The sequence below is a fragment of the Acinonyx jubatus genome, chromosome D4, assembly GCF_027475565.1.
Source record: "Acinonyx jubatus isolate Ajub_Pintada_27869175 chromosome D4, VMU_Ajub_asm_v1.0, whole genome shotgun sequence".
Taxonomy (NCBI): Eukaryota; Metazoa; Chordata; class Mammalia; order Carnivora; family Felidae; genus Acinonyx; species Acinonyx jubatus.
Genome location: NC_069391.1, coordinates 34,061,844 through 34,083,413, shown reverse-complemented (window position 1 = coordinate 34,083,413; position 21,570 = coordinate 34,061,844). Strand labels below are relative to the sequence as shown.

At 49.5% G+C, this 21,570-nt stretch overlaps 1 protein-coding gene across 2 annotated transcripts in view; it reads left to right on the top strand.

The window, feature by feature from the left end:
* Nucleotides 1–21,570, top strand: part of CCDC180 (coiled-coil domain containing 180) — a 66,572-nt gene that overhangs the window by 6,624 nt on the left and 38,378 nt on the right. For both annotated transcript variants that reach the window (XM_053204912.1, XM_053204913.1), the window contains exons 5-19: nucleotides 35–138; nucleotides 1,222–1,350; nucleotides 1,448–1,558; nucleotides 1,682–1,777; nucleotides 4,126–4,289; nucleotides 5,630–5,749; nucleotides 9,747–9,826; nucleotides 12,356–12,444; nucleotides 14,006–14,128; nucleotides 15,272–15,445; nucleotides 16,296–16,411; nucleotides 17,594–17,720; nucleotides 19,003–19,042; nucleotides 19,171–19,667; nucleotides 21,162–21,391. In XM_053204912.1, coding sequence (XP_053060887.1) covers nucleotides 35–138; nucleotides 1,222–1,350; nucleotides 1,448–1,558; nucleotides 1,682–1,777; nucleotides 4,126–4,289; nucleotides 5,630–5,749; nucleotides 9,747–9,826; nucleotides 12,356–12,444; nucleotides 14,006–14,128; nucleotides 15,272–15,445; nucleotides 16,296–16,411; nucleotides 17,594–17,720; nucleotides 19,003–19,042; nucleotides 19,171–19,667; nucleotides 21,162–21,391 — 2,200 coding nt within the window. The remainder of the gene's footprint in view (nucleotides 1–34; nucleotides 139–1,221; nucleotides 1,351–1,447; nucleotides 1,559–1,681; nucleotides 1,778–4,125; nucleotides 4,290–5,629; nucleotides 5,750–9,746; nucleotides 9,827–12,355; nucleotides 12,445–14,005; nucleotides 14,129–15,271; nucleotides 15,446–16,295; nucleotides 16,412–17,593; nucleotides 17,721–19,002; nucleotides 19,043–19,170; nucleotides 19,668–21,161; nucleotides 21,392–21,570) is intronic.

Genomic DNA, 21,570 nt, shown 5'->3' with positions numbered 1-21,570 from the left:
GGGCAGCCTCCTCACCTCTGTTGTTCTCCCCCAGTTCCAGAGAGGATCAGCACAACCACCCTGGACAGAGACTCCAAGAGGCAGGGCTACGAGAGTGCTCTGGGGAGTTTTAAGGAGGAGATTGCTCAGATTGGGATGGTAAGACTCCTCCCTCTCTCCCCTTCTGTTCTGGGGCCATTCTCAAGGCAGGCTTGTCACTGCACCCACCCTCCCTTCCCGCCCAGCTCAGAGGCCCTGAGTGGCTCACCAGTGGTGTGGATGAAATCAGAGTAGCCAGCTTGAGTGGCTCATGATGAGTGCTCGTTATGAGCACAGCTCTCTAAGTCGGGTACCACTGTTTCTCCCACTTTACAGTTTAGGCTCACAAAGTCTTGCCTGATTTGGCACATAAGGGGCCAGCTGGGAACTGGACTCCAGGGCTGATGCCAAAGCCCAGCCCATGATCTCCCTACGCAGTCCTACTAATGAGGGCCCAAAGGGCCTGGCCCTCTGGCTTCCCACCCCTCATGCTATCTGGCCTTTTGGTACCACCCTCACTTAGCTCTCTGTTCCTCTCCAGAGACATTCCATCTCTAACCACCCTGGTACCCAGAATATTCCCTAAATGAGGCCCTTCTTTGCCCTTCTTCTCTGAGCCTGGACTGCACTCACCACTCTCTCCCCATGTCTTCTCTGACTTCTGTCATTCCCTTGGATTCATGCAGCTGGCTCTGTACCCAAAGCACCAAGAAGCTCCCCCAGCCAGTCGTTGCTTTACTCATCTGTCCCAACTGTATATGAGCCCTACTTTTGTCCATGACTCTGTGGCTTTGGTCATACAACATAACTGAGCCTCAGTTTCCTTATCTGAAGTAAACTTGGAATCCTTTCACTAGCCACTTCTTTAATGGATGTTTGTTGAGCCCCAACCATGGGCCACGCCTGATGTCAGTACCTACTTCACAGGCTGTGGTGAGGACCAAGTGAGTCTGAGGACAAGGGCTTAGCCTAGAGCAGAGTGTCCAGCACATGGCACATGCCCAGATAAATGGTGCCTGCCCTTGTGCTCTGGCTGTGAATAGTAAATCCTAGCTCCTTAGGTCTAGGTAATGATTATTAGTTTTGAGGCAGGACCACAGCTAGCACTTTCCCACCACAGGGCAGAGAACTGGGGAAAGGGACGGGCTCCCCCTGCCCTGGTGGTGTTGAGACCACAGGCATTGCCCTACTGGCCTGTTGTAGGAAATGGAACCTCTCATCTTAGAGCCAGGAGCACTTCTTTTAAAAAAGCTGGCAGCGTCTGATGAGGAAATCGACCAACTCTTCAAAAAGGTGGAAAGCGATATCAACCTTGAAGACTACACCATCCAAGTAGGGCTTCCCTGTGGCTGGGCTTGCCCCACCAGGGTCCCACTCCTTCCCTCCCTGCCATCTGTCCTCCCAGCCTGACCCCAGCTTCTTGGTATAGACCCTGATGGAGCTGTGGGATCAGGTGGCTGAGAAGTTCCAGTTCCAGAAGCAGGGGATTAAGGAGCTGGATGAGACACTGACCTCGACCGAGTTCTCTCGGGCAGATAAAGTGAGTTGGCCTGCGAATGGGCTCTTGGTGATTTTCACCTGTGGGGTTTGTGAGGCATCGTCTCTTTGCTTGCAGGTCTCCAGGAAAAGAAAGTCATTAACAATGACACCTTGTTGTTTCTAGCTCAGAAGCGTGTTGAAGAAATATGTGGAAATCATAGAGAAAACTTCCTATCTCATGCAGCCCGACGTGTACACGCTGATAAATAAGGAAGCCATGGTGAGTGGTTTTCATGTGCAGGGGATCAGCCCACAGAAGGGGCGGGACCTGAGGATGCCCCAGAACCTGGTGTCTCAGGACCGATGGGCTTCTCATGTGTCACATTTCCAACTAACTCGGGTTAGTCGCTTGGGTTCAGAACGAGAGTTTTTGTTAAGTATTTTTGGTAGAAGTCTCTCTAAAGCGCGTGTCCTACATCCCTGCTGTCTTAATCCCAATTACCTAACACAGCAGCACTGGTTTCAGCACTGACGGTTTTACGAGCACCTACTGGGCCGTGTCTCAGCCACCATGTGCAATGCAATAGGTGCTGGATGGTGGAGCTGTCCTGGTCTCAGAGTGGTTTGTGCCCTCACAGGTGACCCCAGCCTGCTCCGTTTGTTTTCCTAGTGGTGCTTGTCTGCCTTCTTGCTGGCCATCAGCGTCTAGTGCCGAACCAGGCCTGTCTCCGGTCTCTGTCCCCACTGCTTCCCTGTCCACACCCCACCCTCGCCCAGCTGCTTTCTTTGGGTGTAGAAAACAAGAAATTCAAGGTTGCTCATAATATTTCCAAAGTCAGAGTTAAGCCCGACTCCTCTGCCATGTGAAAAGACACTATGTACGGATGTTTGTGTGTGTATGTATTTTCTTCAAATATAATTAACATGCAGTGTTATATTAGTTTCAGGTGCACAGTACAGCGATTCAACAATTCTGTGCATTACTCAGTGCTCATCATGACAAGTGTACCCTTAATCCCTTTCACCTGTTTCACCCATCCCCCTCACCCCCCTCCCCTCCGGCAACCATCAGTTGTCTGCAGTTAAGAGTCTGGTTTTTTGTTTGTCTCTTTTTTTTCTTTGTTTGTCTCTTAAATTCAACAGATGAGTGAAATCATACGATATTTGTCTTTCTTTGTCAGACTTATTTCACTTCGCATTATACCCTCTAGGCCCATCCATGTTGTTGCTTCCTTTGGCTACTCAGAAGCACATTTTGCTTGCATGGGCTTCTAGGGCCTGTGCAGAAAGCCGGGCTTGTGGAGGCCTCCCGGCACTACACGGGGTGAAAGGAACCCAGCACTCAGAATCACAGATGGGCTCCTGTTCGGGTCCACATCTTGGAGTCCTGGATGAAGCACAGACAGGGAGTGAGCACAGACCTCCCTCTCCACTGCCCAGACACACAAGCTCCCAAACTAACTCTGCTCCTGCACTTGGAACTCCCTGCCCATAAAACAGGGGTAACGATACTTAAACCAGTACCCGTTGGGGGTAGGGGGTGACAAAAGAGGTCTCAGCAGTAGCCACTGTCATTTGAAAGAAGCAAGAGTTCCTAACTTTTATCCATTTGATCCCTTAGGTGGGGTCAGAGCAGTATCCCGGGGATGTTTCAATGTCTGGCGTCCATATGCTTATTTTACTCATTACAACAACAGGCACTTGCTACTTACTCTATGTGCATTTATCTCATTTAATTTCGCAGAATCCCTGTGCTGCCAGTAGCATTATCTTCGCCTTGTGGCTGAAGAATTGGAGGTTTAGGAAATACCTGCCAGTCCCCCTCTCCCCCCACCACCAGCTAGGAAGTAGAGCCAGCAATAAACCTCAGGTTCCAGCGAAAATTGTTACTGGAATGTCTACCGCCTGAGCTTGGCAGGTTCCCACCCTTGCTCCAGGGCGGTGCCCCGAGAGCTTTGGGGAATTCTGGAGACATTTGGCTCTTCCACTCCCTGGGGGCATGGGAGAGACTGCTCTCATTGAGAGGGGCAGGCTACTAAAAGCAGAACAGTACCACACCATGAAGAATTGTCCCCACTGCCATGCCAAGGATGCCCGGTGAGGATCACTGGGAGGACTGCAGAAGAATGTTCTAGCCCTGGTCTCATTTGGTAATTGGGTCTTCGTTCTCATCACAACCGTAGATGACTGACTGGTCCCTGATGGCATGAGCACTCTGCTTTTGGAACAAATTCATTTAAAGAAAAGGAAAGAAAACAGCTAAACACTAAGAACCCACTGGAGTACGTATCTCCAGTGAGCTAAAATCAGCTTCTTTAACAATCTGATACGGTCTTGGGGCTGGGTTGAAGGCACATGCTTAAGTCAAGGTTCATAGGTGAGTCTTCAGGAAAGACCCCTGTCACAGTCCACGGCTGTTCAGCCCCAGGCAACTTCCGTGAGTGCCCAGTGACTCCTCAGTGCCCCTCAGATGCTGCCACTGCCCTACTCAGGCCCACTGGGCCCCAGGCCCTCTGCCGGCACCTCACCTGGCCCCTCTGCAGCCTCCCCCTGTCCGTCTCCAGCTGAACCTTGTTCTGACCTTGGAGCGCCCCCACCTCATGTAGAGCCTGCCCACCTGTACCACAGGTCATAAACCAGGCCCTCCTGGGCAACCGGAGGGCCATCGCCCAGCTGTTTGTCAACCTGATGGAGGCCACGCTGCAGCAGGAGCTCGAGGGCCATCGCCGCTGGAAGGGCCTGGTGGACACCTGGAAGGTTCTCAAGAAGCAGGCCCTGGTGCAGAGTTTCAGGTCCGTGTCCACCCACACTTCCCGCAGCCTCCCCCCAGCCCACCTGGAAGGCCGGCCCAGCAAGCCGGTGGTCCTCACCCTCCTTTCTGTCCTCGCTCCAAAACACTCCCGTTCTTCTGGGGGTAAAAATATGTGCTCTTTTCTTTTTTAAAAGTTAAAGTAGATAAAAGTATAAAAAAGAAATTAAAAATCATTACTAATTTCTCACCACAGTGAGAAGCACAGCTGATATTTTGGTGTATTTCTTCCCAGGCTTCTTTAGACCCATACTGTATATGTCACTTTCTGTCTTATTTTCTTCATAAATGTTATCGCATAAGCATTTTCTGAATTATCACAGTACAAATTGTTTGAAAACACCCATCTGATTATCTGCCCAATTTCCATTCGACTGTTACTCAGAACCCTGTGTTACTGGGCCAAGACGAATGGCGGTCCCTCAGGCTTTGGTCCCCATGGGAGCAGGGGTGAAGAGAGGGCTCATCTCCCTGCTTCCTCTGCCAGGTGGCACTTCTGTTAATACCGACACAAGGATCCTGCAGCTTTTGGCCAACAAACAAGGCTTTCTTTTGCTTGTCAGTTCAAGACGTTTGAGGATGCCAAAGAATGTCTGTCTGTCTGTCTGTGCTGTGGGTCTGGGGATGGGAGGCCATCTGTACACCTGGATTTCCAGATGGAGAACACCGGAGTCTGACACCCCGGGTGAAAGAAAAGCGTACTGAGACCTGGCTCCACCTGTACTTTCCCTGTGACCTTGATCAAGCACTTGAACATTTTGGAGCCTTTCTCTCCTTATGCAGACAGGCATGATGATGCGCCAGTGACAGGGTTTCAGTGATGTTCAGCAAGGTGCTCTATGGAAAGTGACTGGTCTGGGTCTGGGCCTGGAAGTTACAAATGTCAGTAATCATCCACAGTGATGGCAGGAGCTGGCATTTACTGGGCAGTTCCCTTGAGTCAGGCATGGTGCTAAGGGCTTTGCTGACTGGGTCCTACTGTGGAAGGTATTCTCATTAGCTCCGTTACAGAAGAGGAAACAGATTCCGAGGAAGGGACTGACTTGCCCAAGGTCACAGAGCTGGCTGGCCACAGTCGGGACCCACACCCGGATCTGTGCCCAGTGGTCCCATGCTCTTAACTCCAGAGTCTCGCTGGTGGCCCCCTGGCTCTTCGATCCCCCCTCTCATCATTGCCCCAGAGGCCTACAATGGGGAGGGAGGGGCTGAAGTGGTGTAAGGGTGCTTAGATTGTGAATGTTCTTACCATGGGCCTCGTCCCCTCTTTCCCACCCCCCCACCCTGCTCCTCCTCTCCATGGTGCCAACGTGTCTGGACACCCAGTGAGTTCATGGCCAGTGAGAGGATCCGGGCTCCTCCAGATGTGAAGAAGGAGATAGAGAGCATGCTGAAGAACCAGAAAGCCCTGCAGCAAAAGCGGCTGGAGCATCTCTGCACCATCTGGTACAATGAGAGGGGTCCCTGGGGAGGGGTGCCTTTGGGGGTCCATGGGGGAGGCAGTCACAGTCCTCAGCCTTGACCCTTCTCTTGGGGCATCCTCCAGGCCTGGCCATCTCCTTGTTCTCTGGTCCTGCGCTGGCTGGCTGGGCCTTTGTTCTGGGGCATTCCAGCCCCAGTGGTGACAAAGAACATGACACATTTGCTGGGGAAAGAAGTTTAGTGTGACTGTGCCAAGAAACATGGAAGGAGGCAATGGCAAAGGGGGTGGGGTGTTAGTGGGGGAGGAGGGGCCAGGTTAAGGGGTTGGATTTTTTTCTAAGATCTGGTGGGGAGCAGAGTGTCTCCAACAGCCCTGCGGTTTCGGGGGTGAGTTGGAGGGTCTGAGGCTGAAACTTGGAGGTCAGTGAGGAGGCTGTTGCCATCAGACAGGGAACCTGTTAGAGGCTGTGGATGTGTAGAGGCCCACTCAGTTCTGATCCTTAATAAGCTGTTTGGTGAGGGGCACAGTGAATGTTCTAGACCTTGGAAGCCCACTATGTGGGGGTCCTATAGCATCCACCCTCAGTAAAGTGATGGAGCATGTGTGGTTCTGCAAGTGGAGACACTTCACATGCTGGGAAATGCTCCTCCTTTTCCTGTGAAACTTGGGCCCTCCTACCCCTAACCCTGGTAACCCTGGGTTACCCTCTTGTCTCCCCACCACAGAACCTAAGTTCTCCTAAGTATCAGTGACAATTAGAACCTCACACAGTCTCCTCCAGGGCAGACACATTTTCGTGCAGGTGTAAAATTAACAAGGTGAATAAAAATCTCAACATAAAGTAAATCGCTTTTCTTGTTTCCTGTAACTCTATATTAATTTAAATTTTTTTAAGTTTATTTGTTTATCAGAAAGAGAGAGACAGAGAGGACGAGCAGGGGAGGGGCAGAGGGAGAGGGAGAGAGAAAGAATCCCAAGCAGGCTCAGCACCATCATTGCAAAGACCGATGCAGGGCTCGAACTCACGAACCGTGAGATCATGACCTGAGCCTAAACCGAGTCAGACGCTTAACCTACTGAGCCACCAGGTGCCCCACTCTATATTTATTGCTGACTCTGAGTCCCTGAACTGGGCAAAACTCCGTTTTTCTTGGGGTCCTGTCCATGGAGGGGAACTATGAAACCCCATCCAATGCAGGCCTGGTGATAGAGTCTGTTCCTCTATATTTGATCCACCCACATGCCTGAGGGCAACTGCTGCCCTTTCCAGACAGCTGGATGCGAGACTCTTGAGGAGGCTACCCTGAGCCCGAATGTCCTCATGCCCAGGCAGTGTTTCCCTCCGGGGACCTGGGTCTTGGCAGCTGCCCCCACAGTCTTCCACCAGGAAGCAGGACCCAGGCTGCCACTGCCAGGCACCTGCCATCCTCTCTGTCCACCCCTGCCTCCAGCCCCCTTCTGTTGGGTGAGGAGAGAACCCTGGTCCTCAGCTCTCAGCTGCCAGCGCATCTCCCCCTGCAGGGCTCTCGGCCCACTCCAGCTCAGGCTTCCATCATCAGTGCTCTAGGCTCTCCCCAGAACTTAGTCTTTGAGAACAAAGTCCAGAAAGATTTCTAGGCTGCTGTCTTTTCTGCACCACCATATCTCTGACAGACTGTGAACATGGCGCTGGCTGGCTACCTGCCTGAATGGAAGGGAGAGACAGGGCCAAAGACACAGAGAAAAATGTATTCCCTGGTGCTTCTGGACACCACTGGGAAACACTATAAAATGGCAGCATCTGCAGGCAGAGCATGGAGCTGGTGTGTGACTCAACCTGACCTGAGGAAGTTGGAGGCTACTCTATGAAATCAGAGGCAAGGGTGTGCAGATACGCGACCCAGCAGCTCCTTCACAGGGAGTATAGAAAGGGGTGAAGACACAATTTGTGTCTGGAGGTGTATACTACAAACACAGGCTGGAACGTACAACTTAAAGTTGCAAAGCCTTGATCATAGAATTCCAGCGAGTGTCTAGAGCGAAGGTTTGGGTTTGTGGTTTGTTTGCGCGAGGAGGTCTTGATAACACCCACAAAGCACACTGTGTAGATACCCACCTATGCCTTCCTGACCTGTCAAGCAGCCAGGGAGACTTCTAATCCAACCCAGGGAACTGCCTCATATGGGATTCCATACCCCATCCTGACCCATAGCTCCAGGCCTTACTTCTGAAACCCCAGGGCCCCAGACCTTGTAGGAATCCTTGCTTCTCTGCTCATGCACGGAACCTCTGCAGGCTTGTGGGCAGTGGTGGCCCAGGGCTGGGGAGTCTTGATAAGATTCCCAGGGCCCCTGTGAGAATTTTCCAAAGTCCTGGGAGAATTCCCGTTGATAACTTCGATGCATTCCCATTAACTAAACACCAGTCTTTTTCAGAATACACCAGTTTTTCTACCATTGTCCTTTTTCTATTCCAGAACCCCACCCAGCATATAATACTGCATTCAGTATAATGTTTAGCTTTGAGACGATGCCGTGCACACTCTTGTAGCTATCTTTTGCTCTTTACTGTCCCACCATGAATAAGTAGGGTGCCTAAGACCATCCTGGGTTACATGTCTTGTGCTAGTATAATCATTAGTAGAATCCCTCTCCATTGTCAAAAATGTCCTGGTTTGGCAATAAATTATATAGTCCTCCTAGCCATACACATCTTTCCACACCGTTAAACACCACCCAAAATTTAGTGGCTTAAAACAACCAGAATTTCTTGTTTCTCGCTATTCTGCGGGCTGTTTCCCACAGGGTGTTCCCCCTGGTCTGCGCTGGCTTGGCTGGGCCTGGATGGTCTAGAGTGGCCTCACTCCTGCATCTGGAGCCTAGGCTGGAGCAGCTGAGGTTCTTTCCACTTGCTCTCTCAGTCTCCAGGAGGCTAATCCCAGCTGGGAGGCCTGGTGGTGGTGGCAGAGTCTGCCTGTAACAGGAGAGGGCAAGGCAAATACCCAAGCCTTTCCAACTCTGCCTCCACTTGTTTGCTAATGTCTCATTGGCCAAAGCAAATCACGGGGCCAAGCCCAGCCCCAGGGGTGGAGAAATAGACTGATGGGAGGAGCTAATGATATTGTCCATCTTTCAGTCTGCCACACTATTTTTTTTTCTTTGAGAGAGTGAAGGCAAGCAAGCCAGAGGGGAGGGGCAGACGGGGTTTTGGGGGGTAGGGCAGAGGGGAAGAGAGAGAGAATCTCAAACAGGCTCTGCACCGTCAGTGCAAAGCCCCAGTGCAGGGCTAGATCTCACCCTTCCTGAGATCATGACCTGAGCAGAAATCAAGAGTTGGAAGCTTAACTGAGTGAGCCTCCCAGGTGCCCCTACCACAGTATTTTTTAAAATATATTTATTTATTTTGGGGAGAGCACAAGTGGGGGAGGCGCAGAGAGAGGGGGACAGAGGATCCCAAGGAGCCTCTGCTCTGGCTGACAGGTTGACAGCACAGAGCCTGATGTGGGGCTCAGACTCATAAACCCTGAGATCATGACCTGAGCTGAAGTTGGCCACTCAACTGACTGAGCCACCCAGAAGCCCCCCTGCAACACTATTTTTAATGACTTCAGAAGAGAATTCACTGTACTTTACTTAGATCCCTATTGTTGGATATGAAATTTATTTATGATTTTTTGAGTGCTTATAAACAGTACTGTTAAGCAACTCTCTTAATGCATAAACTTTGTGTGCATTTCATATCGTTATCTTGGATTCTATTCCTAGACGTAGACTTCCTTTCTTTGTCAAGTGATGTGAATTGTTTGGTTTTTTTCCCATTAGGAAAATTCAATTTGATTTTCTAAATAACAGACTTGTTGATATTAAAAGAGACCTTTTATGAGTGATATTTTTTGGCATCAGGAATCCCCAGCACATCATTTGTTTCTTCAGTATTTATATAGATACTACTCTGGGGCTACATTCTTTGAAGATGCTACCAATTCTGGTAAGTGAACATTTTACCCAAGCGTGGCTTACTTGTCATATCTTCCTTCCCCAGTGACCTTCTGCCCCCCAATTACAGCAAAGCTCAGCTGACTGAATGGCATTCTTCTCTCAACTCCCTAAATAAGCACCTTGGTGAGTGAGGTTTGTGGGATTCCACTCGGGTCTCTTCAGAACTCTGTTCAAGTAGTAGCCAATCATTTCTGTGAGAGTCTATCATGAATTCAGGGGTGAGGGCAAGTCCCCCTGGAGGAAGGAGGGAATGTAGATGGAAGAATGAACTCTGGGAGTTCATGTAGGATCTCTGAAACCTTGCCTGGTGGAGCCCTCTTCCTCCCTCCCACAGCTTCCTGGTCACTGCCCAGCTGGCAGCCACACCAGCCACACACTCTGACCCCTGAACCTTGACCCCAGCAAGGAGTCAGAGCAATGGCTCCAATGGCCTCCTGTGAGGACAGCTTGGGGGTCAGATCCTAAGCATGTGAGACGCCAAACATGTGTTCTTGCAGTCAGAGAGATGTGGGTTTTACCCCCAGCTCTGTGTTGTCCCAGCTCTGTGACCTTGGGGGAGTCATGGTGTCTCTTGGCTTTAAACTGCTCCTGTATAACATAGGGATCTCAAGAGGAATAATCAAGGTACCTACCTTGTGGAGTTGCTATGAGAATTACAGCCTGCAGTGCAGTTGTAGTTCTATGCCTGGCTTACATGGAGAGTGTTCAATAGTAAATGGTAATATTTAAAAATGTTCTATATCAAAGGCCCTCAAACTCCTACCCATGGGTCCCTGCTTGTCTGCAAATAAGTTTCACTGGAGCACAGCTGATCTCCTTTGCTTATATATTGTGTCTGGCCACTTCTGCTCTACAATAGCAGAAACAAGTAGTTGCAACACAAACGTTATGGCTGGCAAAGCCGGCAATATCTACTATCTAGCTCTTTATAGAAAAAGTTTGTCAAGCCTTGCTTTAGAAGATATATGATATTTCCATCTCCTTTGGGGCTGACAGCAACTGGTAAGGTCAGTGGTGTCATTGTCCCCCTGTGATAGAGAAGGACTCAGAGAGGTGAAGTATCCCGCCCACAGTCACACAGCTGATGAAGTGTCACACCTGCACTTGACCTGGGTACTTTGGTTAATAGTACCCACCATTGCTCCCAGGGCTCTCAGGTTTAGAATTGCAAAGGTAGGGGCACCTGGGTGGCTCAGTCGGTTGAGCGTCCGACTTCGGCTCAGGTCACGATCTCACAGTCTTTGGGTTTGAGCCCCACATCAGGCTCTGTGCTGACAGCTCAGAGCCTGGAGCCTGCTTTGGATTCTGCGTCTCCCTTTCTCTCTGCCCCTCCCCTGCTCATGCTGTGTCTCTCTCTGTCTCAAAAATAAAAACATTAAAAAAAAAAAAAAAGGATTGCAAAGATATACTTACAATGCTGAGGGTAAGTGTCCCAAGACCCTAGATGATAGCAATGGCTGCCATTTATCAGGCACCTCCTACGGATGGACATGGTGCTGGGCCCTGGTAACCAACAGGATGGATCACCCCTTGGGTGTTTCCAGTCCAGAGCAGAAGTCAGACCACGCAGGATGTGACAGCAGAGCAGACAGGTGACCAGCGTATTTCTGGGGTCACAGCTTGGTTAAGGGTCATATAAGATCTTGCCAAGGAAGCGATCATCCGGTCAAGAACTGCAAGGCAAGTTAGAGTCAGCCAAGCCCAGGGCTGGGGAGAGCTTTCCAGGAAGGAAGAATAGCACACATGAGGAGGCTCAGGGGCAAGACAGAGCTGGGGCTTTGGGGGAAAGGAGAACATGGCAGGTGAGGTGGGAACATGCCAAGGGGCCAGACTGTGCTGGCCACGTGACCTTGTGTGGGAGGCTGGGCTTCGTCCTGAGGGAGTGGGAACCCAGGGCAGAGTTCTGAGCTGGAGACGATGAGGTCAGAGCGGGAAGAGGTCAGTGTGGTACAGGAGTGTGGAAGCACAGATCAGGGCGAGGATGTGCCGGCCTAGGAAGCTGCCCTGGGGATGGAGGAACCAGCTTCAGAGCCTCTCCTCACAGTTCCACCGCATGTCTGCCCTCCCTGGGGTCCTAAATCTACCCCCAGCTTCCCTCCGCCCCATCCTCTTCCTCAGCCCTTGTCAAAGACCAACCACCGCAGCATCTTTGTGCTGTCTTTCAGTTTCTAGAACGGCCAGCAACGTTAAACATCAGCTGCTTATCTTCGATACCAAGAGTTGTGCTGAGTTGATTGTAAAGTGGGAAGCAGTAGAAGCGTAGGAGAGAAAATCAATCAGTCAGCATCTGAGTGTTCTGCTAGTCTGTTCACTTAAAGAATTAACCACAGACACGATCTGTAAACTCTGATTAGTTTGCACCCTTGTTTTATGATTTGGTACAGCCATCTGAAAAGGGTTTTATTAGCCTTGAAACAGAGTCAAGAATGAGGGTTAGAATGGATTCAGAACAGATAAAGACAACTCATTTGAGGTCCTTATCTTGGGCTGTCTGGGACTTTGTAAGGAAGGAGATTCCAGCCTCTGGGCCAATGATCTCACCTCAGTTATCTTCGCTAAAGGGAGACACTGCCTCCCTTGCAAAGGGGAAACTCTAATCTCCCCTCTTCCTTCTGGAAGAGCAGCTGACATGTTTTGTTTCTGCCCATGGAGATGCCTACCACATGGGCTGCGTGATGCAGATCCGCCTGCAGTACGAGAAGACCTGGCAGGAGTGCCTGGCCCGCGTGCAGGAGTGCAAGGTGGGTGCCCTTCCTGGCCCGCCCCTGCCCCTCTCCAGCCTGGATCCCCTGCTTTTCCTCCTCGTGTGCCCCAGGCCCTCAATGGCCTCTGGGTATCCCCCTGCCCGGACCCCCCACCCCCAGTTATTCCCACCCATCGCTCAAGGTATAGCCCGGCATGACCTCCTGCAGGAAGACTTCCCTGACCCCACGGATGAAGTTGTACACTCTCTGATCATGTCAGACTTCAACCTTGACCATCTGTACCACTTACAGCACTTGACATTATTTATTCAGTGGAGGTCGTATGGGGGGGAGGTTATTTCCAGGGCTTCACTTTTTATAAGTAGCGCCACCACTGCTGTCACACCCAGCCCTTCGGTCCACCCCGCCTGCCTCTGTTACCGAGTTCACTCACAAACCGCTTCGATTACAATGCCTGGTTTTCTGGGGTGCAGGGAGATGTTTTGTCGATATGCCCCCTCCCTGCATCCTGGCTCCAACAAGTTCCTGCTACTTCACCCCTCCTGAGTCTGTAGAGCTTTTGTTCTGCCACCAAGACTCGGAGGTGAGCTGAATTCACAGGGGGCAGAGTGCTTTACAGTGCCATGTGGGGCGGTGCTGCACCCCTGTGGGCTGACACTCACGTTGAATCCTACAAGCTCCTGCAGGGTGGGTGTCCCCGGCCCTATCTGGCGATGAGAAGACCAAGTCTACAAAGGGCCCAAGGGCTGCCCATTTGCTCTGTGGGCTTCGGGGCAGCCACATGCCTCTCAGTCAGCTTTATCAGGGCGCCAAACCTCAGAAGTAAAGCCTGGAGGGAGAGAAGGGAGGGAAACCATTGCCCTAGGAGAACCTTCCCAGGACCATGACCCTGACAGCCTCCTCCCATCCCCCTGCTGCCTGGGACCTCCCAGGAGCCCAGTGGCCCTTAGTCCTGGGTGCTGACCCTTGTGCCCATCCTCCCTTCCTTGGTCGGGCACAGCAGGGGATAAGCTGAAGTCAGCACACACCCCAGGAGCGTATTAGACTTGACAGAGAAAGGGCACTTGGTTACTCCTATTCAGCAGCATCGGAAGTATACAACTATGGACAAGTTTTCATTTTGGGGGAGATTGGTTTATAGTAGATTTTGTGCAAAAAACAAGGCTTTATTAATATGAAGAGCCTGCTTGCCAGTTGACACAATTCAGTTTTAGGAAATAGGAGCCGGGTCTGACGTGCAGCAACACTGAGGCCTGATTATACCTGTAGAGTCTATGGTAGGTCGGTTCTGAGTTCAGATCCCGGCCCCACCCCTTGCCAGAGGTGTGGCCTCCAGCAAGTTCCTTCACTTCTCTGAGCCTCGGTTTCCTCATCTGTGAAATGGGGCTAATTGGAACACCTTCAGGGGACTCAGTGAGACAACAGGGACGGCACACAGCACTTGGCCTTGGTGGGCGGACAGTAAAGATGGACCATCTCCCCCACTGTGAGGGTCTCCCCTGAGGCTGGGTGAGAGGCAGCCCTCGGGGAGCAGGGCCAGGCACTGAGGTCAAGCCCCCACTGGTCCTAAGCCAGGCTTGGCCTTGCTCCCCTCCAGAAGCAGCTGCTGGACTGGAAAGCCTTCACTGAGGAGGAGGCAGAGAGCCTGGTGAGCCCATACTTCTTCCAGATGGTGGGAGTATTCCAGAGCAAGGTGGAAGAGGAGCTGGAGCTCTTGGACGTGCGTAGCTGGGGACCCACACGGCTGGGGAGCGGGGAGGGGGCGTCACCCGGAGTGCCAGGCTGTGAGAAGACCAGGAGTCCGGGGGCCTTCAACTTTCCTGTCACTAGTGAGTCCATCCCCCTTTGCACAGCCAGCCCCTTTGGCGCTCCAGGCTCATCCTCGACACCCCAGCTGCCCTCTGACACGCGTGCTGCACAGGACTCAGGTAGCGAGTGCTCCTTGGAGCCCCTGCTGAGTCTGGGCGCTGAAGGGCCACGAGCAGTAATAAGCCCCCGCCTCCAAGAGGCTTAGAGTCTGGAGCTGGGTGAGCAAACGTTTTCTGCAAGGGCCACACAGTAAATATTTCAGTTCTCTGTGAGCCAGTCAGGTCTCTGTAACAAATTCTCGCTCTGCTGCTGTCACCCAAAAGCAGCCAGGGGCCGTGCAGAAACGAACGGGTGTGGCTGTGTTTCAGTAAAGTTTTATTTATTTGTGGACATTGAAATTTGAATTTCATATAATTTTCACATTAGTAAATATCTTCTTTTGATTTTTTTTTTTTTTTTTTTTTTTTTTTTTTTGCAGCTAAGAAATGTAAAATCTATGCATAGCTCTCAGGGCCAAACAAAAATAGACCGAAGGCCAAATTCAGTTCACAGGCTGTTTGCTGACCCCTGGCCCCAATGAATGCCTAAAATACATTTATAAAATGGGGAGAGGTGAGGATTTAATAGCAAAGTGTGGTGGTTGGCTCAGATGCTGAGAGTCAAGGAACTCCAAAGAAGGAAAGATTCCCAGGCTGAGATGGGTGTGGCCCACCCAAGGGCCCAAGCTGGTGTCTAGGATGGCTTCTTCTTTCTTCTAGGTCTGAAATTTCTCCTTGTTCCCATGAGGGACTTCGGTGGGCATGGGACAGGTCTAGAGATGGGACTTCGGGGTCAGCCAAACTGAAGGCTTGGCTTTGGGCAGACCAGAAGCTGTCCTAGAGGAGGGAGGGCCATGAGCCAATGTAGGATCCAGGAAGATGACCCTGAAGGATGGTGCCCAGGCAGTGACAGCCAGCCCTTGGCGACGTGGGACCTCCACTGGCTGGTGAGGGAGCCCCATGAGGAAGGGCCTTCTCCCCACCCTGGGCCCCTTCTCTGGGTTCTGCCCCTGCAGAAATCCTTCAAGGACCTGGCCAAGCAGACAGAATGTCAGAGCTCGGATCTCCTCAGCTACTTCCAAGAGGCCGTGAGGCTGTGGGAGGCACATCAGAGCACGCTGTCCGAACAGGAGCTAGAGCTGGAGAAGAGGATGGAACAGCAGCGGCAGAAGCACATCCTGGAGGAACAGGTGTGGCTCCTGGCGCCCAGGGGAGCCCCTGCAGGGAATGAGGAAAGGGCCACACCCAGGTTGTCAACGCCCAGATGACTCTGTTTGGTGGCCTGTAACCTTAGCCAGCATTCAGAGGCAAAGCCAGAAAAAGAAAATGAAAAAAAAAAAAATCCCACCATGTTTACTTCACATCGTAAATAAAAATTAACCCCAAACTTATCTTAGACTCAAATGTAAAAGCCTCAAGCTAAAAAACCTGCACAGATGGAGAAACCGAGGCTCACCTTGGTCATGGGCCTGGATGTCATAGAAGAAATCTATACCTGAGTCAGGTCTGGGCTAGTGATGGGTCCTTGGATCCAAATGTGTTTGTAAGAGAGTGTGCATAAGAGACAGACAGACCAGGGGTGTGGGGCATTTACTTACAGCAGTCACCCTGTGCCCCCAGGAGATGATCTGGGCCCCCACCCCACCTGCCTTCACAAGGTCTAGGGAGTGGAGGGGCACACCCAGCATCTGATTTCAAATACAGTTGGTGACAAGGAGAGCAAGGAGCAGGCACTGTGGGAAGGTGTAGTGGGGGCCTGCCGGGGCCTGGTGGGTGTAAGGGACAGGTGGTCCCTGAGGAGTCCCATCTGAGCTGGTTTCCAGAGATGTAGACAGAGAAGAATATAGGCAGAGAGAAGAGCCTGGAATATTGAAGGTAAATGTGGTGGCACATTTGGTGCCCCTTTTTATAGGAAAAAGTCCTGCATTTGCCCTGGGGTGCCTGCATCTGCAGTGGCAGGGTCTCTGTATGCCACTCACATGCCCTCTCTGAGCTTTGGTAACTCGCATCTACTTCTTCTATTTTGGGGATGACTTCCAGGCCCAGGAAGCCCACCTTGATAAGCTCTTGGACCAACTGAGGCAGCAAAGCCTTGAGGAAACACTGAAGCTTCACCTGGAAAAAGCCAAAGATTTTTTGAAGAATATGAAACACAGGTAGGCAGGCCAGACCCCAAAAGACAGAAGGGGATGGCCTGAAATTCATAATCAAGGTCAGAGGCTACCTGCTTTGGAGTCCAGGGTGTGCTTAGCAAGCTCAAGATGAAAATGTTGCCTCTAGCTTTGGAGAATCTCCTACTGGTCCTTAGCAGGTCTGCTTTCAGCCACCACAGAAGCTTCCAGGGAGAACTTTGATCTGAAATGTTTATGGAGGGCTATTTCAAGGCCATGTGGTTTAATTTTTTTTTCAAAAATTTTTAAGGTTTATTTTTGAGAGAGAGACAAAGACAGAGTGTGAGCAGGGAAGGGACAGAGAGAGAGAGGGAGACACAGAATCTGAAGCAGGCTCCAGGCTCTGAGCTGTCAGCACAGAGCCCAATGCTAGTCTGGAATTCACAAACTGTGAGATCATGACCTGAGCCAAAGTCTGACGCTTAACCGACTGAGCCACCCAGGCACCCCAGGGCCATGTAGTTTAAAAGTCAGGGGATGGGGGGCGCCTGGGTGGCTCAGTCGGTTAAGCATCCGACTTCAGTTCAGGTCATGATCTTGCAGTCTGTGAGTTTGAGCCCCACATCATGCTCTGTGCTGACAGCTCAGAGCCTGGAGCCTGTTTCAGATTCTGTGTCTCCCTCTCACTTTGACCCTCCCCCGTTCATGCTCTGTCTCTCTGTCTCAAAATAAACGTTAAAAAAAATTTTTTTTTAAAAGTCAGGGGATGGGACCTCCTACTACCTTTTCAAATTTTAAAACACATGTGTTCTTTGTAAAAGAAAAAAAAAGTTAACCGCTACAAACATGTAGAAAATTTCCCCTCATTTCTGCCCACATCTTCCTTTTGCGGACATGTACATTATTTTATGTGGATATATACACATACAAAGTGTTTTAAAATAAAGTCTAGATCATCCAATGCAAATAGATCTATAACTGCAGATATCTATTTTCTAATATCCATGTAGAATTCTTTAATATGGATGCTTCATAATGGTTTAACCATCTCCCAATTGATTAGCTTTTTAAGATTGGTTCCAATTTCTCAATATTAAAAACAGTTCTCTGTGAATTACCTTAAGTCTTCATGCCTTTGTACATCTAATTCTGTAAGGACCATTCACAGATATGAAATTGCGCTGTCAAATGATTGCAGTACTTAGTTCTTGCCTCCCTCCCTCCCAGGTATGAGTGTTTCCACAAGACCCTGACAAAGGAAGTGATGGAGTACCCAGTGCTCACACTGAGAGAACTCAACTCCTACAGCTCTACCCTTAGCCAACATTTCTATGTTCGTGAGATCTTTGAACAGGTATGGACAGGGCTGCGAAAACCCAGCCCCTCACCAAAGAGCAAAGGGGAGAGGATAACTTCTAGCTCTGATCTGCCTTAACTTTGAACACCTTCCTTAACTCCTGCCCAGTGAGAATCTGTCAGGAAATCAAGGAGGAAGAAACTAGAGGCATTTCTAAAAGAGACCATCTCTTGCTTAGATTAAAAGAGGTTGAAGGGCTCTGAATTCAGGCATTCTCTGTCTGGATGTGTTGGTATATCTATTGCAGTCAAATACAGCAGTTACAGAGCATCCAGAGTGGGTATTTCCTGAAGGGCAGGTACACCTCACTAATTTTGATTCAGCTTCAGTTGCCTTTAGCACAGTGTCTTGCACATGATTCAGACACAATGAATGCTCCCTGGGTAAATGTATGAATACCTGGAATGTCCTGGTCCAACACTCCTAGAGTTTGTCTTTTTCCCACACACCCAGCCGGAGTCTTGTATGGCCAGACCTGAAAATACTTGTGGTTAACACTGAAACTAGATGAGGCTTTCTCGTATATACAGGGTCCCCAGATCCTCAGAGAATCCTTCCTCTCTGGATGGAGCTCTTTTCCACTTGTTAGTAAATGCTTCATATGGTACCTAGGTTAAGGTGGAGCTCAAGTTATACAAGGGTGGGCTTACCATCTGCGCTTTGAGATCAGTCTGGTTGCCTGGGTTAAAGTTTAGGTGCCATTAGGATCTCCGTGTCACAAGGGAGGACACTGAGTCCCGTGGGGCTTAAGGAACTTGGCCAGGGTAACTCAGCTTGAAAGGAGCTGGGATTCAAATCCAGACTGCAAACTCTACAGCCCACACTGTGTCATGTTATCGACATTATCCACAACACAGTACATTCATGACTTCATTCAGAATTTATAGGGTTAATGAAGGGGTTCCCAGGTCATGTAAATTATGTTCATTCTGTATGTTCACATCCAGCACTGGGAGCAGCAGATTCCTTTCCACCTGTTTGCATCTCTCAATTTATACTTTCTTGCTCTTTGCCCCAGATCACTGCCAAAATGTCAGAATGAGAGTTTATTTATTAACACCTATTGTGTGATAAAAAGATTTGCTAGGCTGCTTGGGATTAAAGAAAACTGATTCCCTGGTTTGGGAATACTCTGATTATCCCAGTGAAATAAGTAATCAAGGCCTGTATCAGATGAAGGGGAGGGATGGGTCCTTTCACTTAAAAGAGATGCCCTTAGAAGTGGCATTCTGGGAAAGGCAGTGCTGCTCACTCAGTGTCCTGTGTTTTTTCTTTGTAGACCTTGGATGGGGAAGTCATTTTCAAATTCAGGGAACCAGGTAACACTATTATAATTCAAGTCTGATCCTCTCTGACTTCACTCTGTACATTTGTTGGCCAGGTAGGCCCAATCCAGGTGACCTTGGTAACATTTTTTTCCTTGTGCTTTGGGGTTGGTCATCAACAGAAGCACAGGAAAAGCTCTTCCAGGAGAGTATGAGAAAACGGAGGAGTAAACAGAGAGCTAAAGTGGAAATGAGCAGAAGTGAGGACAGTGAAAGCGCAGGAACAAGTTCATCCAGGCTAGCGGAAGAGATGGAAGGAGAAGATCAAGACATAGAGTCTTCCTTAAATGAAGAGATGGCAGCGAGCCAGCAGGAACAATCTGCACTGAGTGACGAGACGGATGAGTCCAGTGAGGAGTCTATTCAGGGTTTAGAAGAAATGCAAGTTAAAAGAGACAGCTCCTTAAAACCATCCCAGAACCAGGAAAATGTGATGGTTCAAGAAGAGGAGACAGAGGAGGAAGAGGAGAAAAAGAAGGAGAAGGAGAAGAGGAGGAAGAAAAAGAAGAAGGAAGAGGAAGAGGAGGAGGAGGAAGAGGAGGAACATGAAGTGGAAGAAAAGCAGGAGGAGGAGGAGGAGGAGGAAAAGGAAGAACATGAGAGTTTATCTATGGATGAGGTAGGCCAACAATGGATTCATTCCTGTGTATGGAGAAAGTGTGCTAGGCTCTCTCTCCATATCCCTAGTACAAGCTGGAGTCCCCAGTGGTGCAGTCTCTGTGGGGATTTACACATGTGTGCACATCTTTTACTTCCGCCAACAGGGATCCAATTCTTATCTGATAACAATGCTTTTAAAAATTTACCTTCTTGGGGCGCCTGGGTGGCTCAGTCGGTTAAGCGACCGACTTCGGCTCAGGTCATGATCTCTCGGTCCGTGAGTTCGAGCCCCGCATCGGGCTCTGTGCTGATAGCTCAGAGCCTGCAGCCTGTTTCAGATTCTGTGTCTCCCTCTCTCTGGCCCTTCCCCGTTCATGCTCTGTCTCTCTCTGTCTCAAAAATAAATAAACATTAAAAAAAAATTTACCTTCTCCTAACAGCTTACCCTGAAACTTACTCTGAACTCACCCGTGAACTGTATGACTTCCCTTGCCCATTTTTGGTCATCTCTTTCCCAGCTCCTCTTTACAGTACAGACCAACCTAGTCTCTCCATTCCTCCTCTTTTCCCATTCTCTTGTTGTGTAGCGCAAAAGGTCTGCATCCAAGTCGGCAGATAGAGCTCTCCTTGGAGTGCAGGGAAGTGACCCTCATATTAATAAATCTTGTCCTCAAAACACATTCCAACTCACAGAATAGTAACTTGAATGCCATAATTGCAAAATTGAAAAAGACCCTTTTCCTATATTGCTGTGGAGAATTGGCATACTTGTTTTGCAACAGGGATCCCAAATTCAAATGCCCACAGGCATGTAATAGGAAGAGGTCTGGAGACCCAAGTGTAAAGTAGTGACAAGTGATGAGAACTATTGTTGTCTTAGTCCCTTGGAGCTTCTATAACAGAATACCATAGACTGGGCAGCTTATAAACAACAAAAATTTATTTCTCACAATTCTAGAGGCTTGGAAGTCAAGATCAGGGTTCTGGCAGATTTGGTGTGCGGCGAGGGCCCACTTCCTGGTTCATAGAGAGCCAGCCATCTTCTCACTGTGTTTCTGTGGAAGGAGCAAGGGAGCATTCCAGGGTCTCTTTTATAAGGGCACTAATCCCATTCATGAGGCCTCTGCCCTCCTGACCTAATCACCTCCTAAAAGCTCACTTCCAAATACCAACACATTGGAGATATGAATTTTGGAGAGCATCCAATATTCAGTCTATGGAAACTAGGCAGTCATTACTCAGCTCCAGACAATAATGCCATGTGGTAATGGAGAGACTCAGAATTGCCAGATTTTCTGATTTTTAAGAGAAATCAGAAATCTAGACTATTTGTAGAATTTCCCATTTTGAAGGCACTATATGGGTAAAAAATAATTATAGGCGGGATTTCACCCACAGATCCATAACCCTGATATCAAGGATATAGTCTGGGTTGGATATCAAGGATATATCCTGGGTTGGATCCCCAGGTATGTGTGATGATGTCAAGTCTAAAGTCTTGTTTTCTGCATAGGCCGAAGCCCAGGAAGAGCATCTGGGGGAAATCTCCTGTGAAGACATGGAGTCCTTCACAACCTCCAGCGGACACACTTATTTTGTGTTCCTACCCCTGGAACAAGAAGAAGAGAGTTTCAAAAGGCCCAATTCCAACCTTTCTGCCATTCTCATCAATGACACTTCCAGTGCCAACCTCCTAGACCAAGTGATAATTCCACCCAGACTAGTTTTAGGAATTAAGAAGCAGTGAGTAGAAACCCTTTATTCTCATTCTCTTGTCCTGAGTTTTATTAACAAGGTGAGGTATTATAACAAAAGATTGGACTAGTTTCAGCTGGAAAAAGAAAATGTGTAGGTAACTGAAGGTAGAGATGAGAAACAAACAAACAAAAATAACAAATTTCCAGTAATTATTTGTAGTTACA